This window comes from Aplysia californica, unplaced genomic scaffold (genome assembly GCF_000002075.1).
Source record: "Aplysia californica isolate F4 #8 unplaced genomic scaffold, AplCal3.0 scaffold00727, whole genome shotgun sequence".
Taxonomy (NCBI): Eukaryota; Metazoa; Mollusca; class Gastropoda; order Aplysiida; family Aplysiidae; genus Aplysia; species Aplysia californica.
In genome coordinates, this window is record NW_004797997.1 from 254,756 (window position 1) to 257,258 (window position 2,503).

General features: G+C 37.1%; 1 protein-coding gene across 1 annotated transcript in view; it reads right to left on the reverse strand.

Moving 5' to 3' along the window:
* Positions 1-2,503, reverse strand: part of LOC101853496 (collagen alpha-3(VI) chain-like) — a gene marked incomplete in the record, with an annotated part of 90,458 nt that overhangs the window by 54,943 nt on the left and 33,012 nt on the right. The window contains 3 exon segments of the mRNA XM_035972523.1: positions 1-373; positions 1,484-1,510; positions 2,326-2,476. Of these exon segments, the coding sequence (XP_035828416.1) occupies positions 1-373; positions 1,484-1,510; positions 2,326-2,476 (551 nt within the window).

Below are 2,503 nucleotides of genomic sequence, written 5' to 3' on the forward strand. Positions count from 1 at the left end.
GCATTGATGTTTGACACACCGTCTGTTACCACAATGGCAATGTTGTCTACATTGGGACGGTCTCCATTGGCTCTTGTAAACATTTCGGCCCTCATGGTTTGAAGGGCGTCTGCAGTGTTGGTGCTGCCATAGCGGTATGGGATATTATCTACTGCATTAAATACATCAGCCTTTGTTCTGTAGGTGTTCATTTGGAACTCAACATGATCTTCTGTACTATAGATAATCACACCCACCCTCACACTACCGCCATCAATGTCAGCTTCATACAGGAAATCTTTCACAAAGTCTTTCATTAATTCAAAATTGGGCTCAGTCACACTGGTGGAAGCATCCAGGACAAAAACCAAATCAATCTTTGCCCCAGCACAACCTGCAAAAATTGGATGAAAAGGACTTCCCTATTTATCAGCGGTTAAAATAAAGTTAACATTCGAGAAGCATTGCTATATCAATCTAATCTAGGGACATGGGTGCTGGAAAAAACAGTTATGTAAAAGCAATTTTAAAGCAAATTGTAAGTTATAAGTGATGTGAGAAACGTGTTGCTTAAACCAAGGCGAAGCCTAGAGGACACACGCATTCTTAGGGTCTATAACGGACACTGTGCAATTCTGGATGTTTCATATTTCACCAAGTTCTTTTAAAAGTCAGACCTTTGGAAACATTTTAGGGTCTGGGAGAAGTCCAGACGTTTCCAACATGAATGCTCCTTTCCACTCATAAAGAGCTTCCTGTATACAAGAAACGTTCACTATAGAGCCATAAGGCAGTCTCAAGTGAAGTCTCTGTAACACATTTAGAGACTGTTTACTACGTCACGTAGAAACAATTAGATGGGAAAAGGGGAGGCATTCTGATCTTTCTTTTAAAAAAGAAGTAAAGCATAAAACACTTCATATATACAGTGGAAGTCCTGAAAGTAGAGGTTTTCCATTCAGACTAGGAAATCTATTTATACTGACCAAAGTAGTTCTAAAACAAAAGAAAACTGTTTTATTATCTAGTTTGGAGACTTTTATGACATAAACAAGAACGCCGTGGAGTCATAGAGAAGAGCGAGAAATTGGGTTTGAAGCACTGCTATGATTACAAAAGATGACGGTGACAGCGCCAACAGATGTATTGGTGTTGATCACGACTTTTTCAGTTAAAAAACGATTCCTGTTTCCATAGGTGTTTAAACTAATCAAACTCATGCTTGGTAAAAAAAAGTGAGATATTAGACATAACTTCTATACTAAGCTTATAATATTATTTATTGTGCAGGGTGAAAAGCAGAGCTTGTCATGTGAATGTGATAGCATGAAGCGGTGGATGTAGTTGGTATGAGCAATTTTATAGCGTGTTGAGAAAGTAAAAATACATGCATGAAATGAATTAATAGTACTTCAAAAGAAGTCCGATCTTTTAGAGATTTCGATCTAAATCAAACCTTTGTGCAAGGAACAGGTGAGAAAATACCCAATAGGTTTTTACTTACTGACTTTTGTCGGGGCTGGTGTGGAAACTGTTTAAAAAGAAAGTAAAGAGCAAAAATTACATGATTTGTTCAATGTTGAAAAGAACACAATAGGAGACACGTTTGAAAGAAAAACAGTCAAACGGAACGAAAAGTAGAACACTATATTAAATTCCAAATAACACTGGAAGGGAAGAGGATGTAGAATACGAAAACATAACTATGCCAACAAAGAGTGTTTTAAAACACCAACACATTAAAAAAAAATAAAGTTGTACAGGGAACATAACAATTTTAAGATTATAATCATTCAACACAGAATAGAATTTACTATCTCAAGTTATTATTGAAATTTCGTTCAGCACTTTATAATGTAAAAAGCAAGGACATTCATCTTTCTTTTCAGGAATTATTTTAAAAATGGATGCTAAATTTGAATAAGCTTGTCTCGTCACCGTAGCTCATTTCTGGACTGTTAACTGTGTAAGAAGGAACATACAAACTTGAGCGAAGTGCTTTACAAAATGTGACTACTCTCCCATGACCTTCTTATACATCGGATTCTCTATTCTCTTTCCCTTGAATTTTAATGCATCTGACGTTCACCGTGAAGTTAGACGTGCAATTGTTGCCCTCCCAAATTCCCATGTCCCAACTTAATTGTGTAACTAGGTATACATGACTACTCATTCCATCATTAAGCTTTATCGTAACACTTGCAAGACGTGTTTCAACGTTGGTCTATCTGAAGAGTAAAGGTAACAGAACAGCAAACTAACCTGTGTCAAAAGTTAAAAGAATCAAGTTTTCTATGCCCTTAAGACTCAGAGAAGAACAATGACATTAATAGTTTATTAAATTACCTCCACAGAGGGCAGCAAATACATTGTGTCTCAGATCTCTCAACTCAGAAAACTCCTGTACGGCAAATCTGTTTTCATCAAGTGGTCTGCTGGCAATTCCATCCAACTCCCGTGTGTCTGTCAGACCAATACCAATGGCATAGATGTGGATGTTGTCTGCACGAGCTTGCTCTGCTTC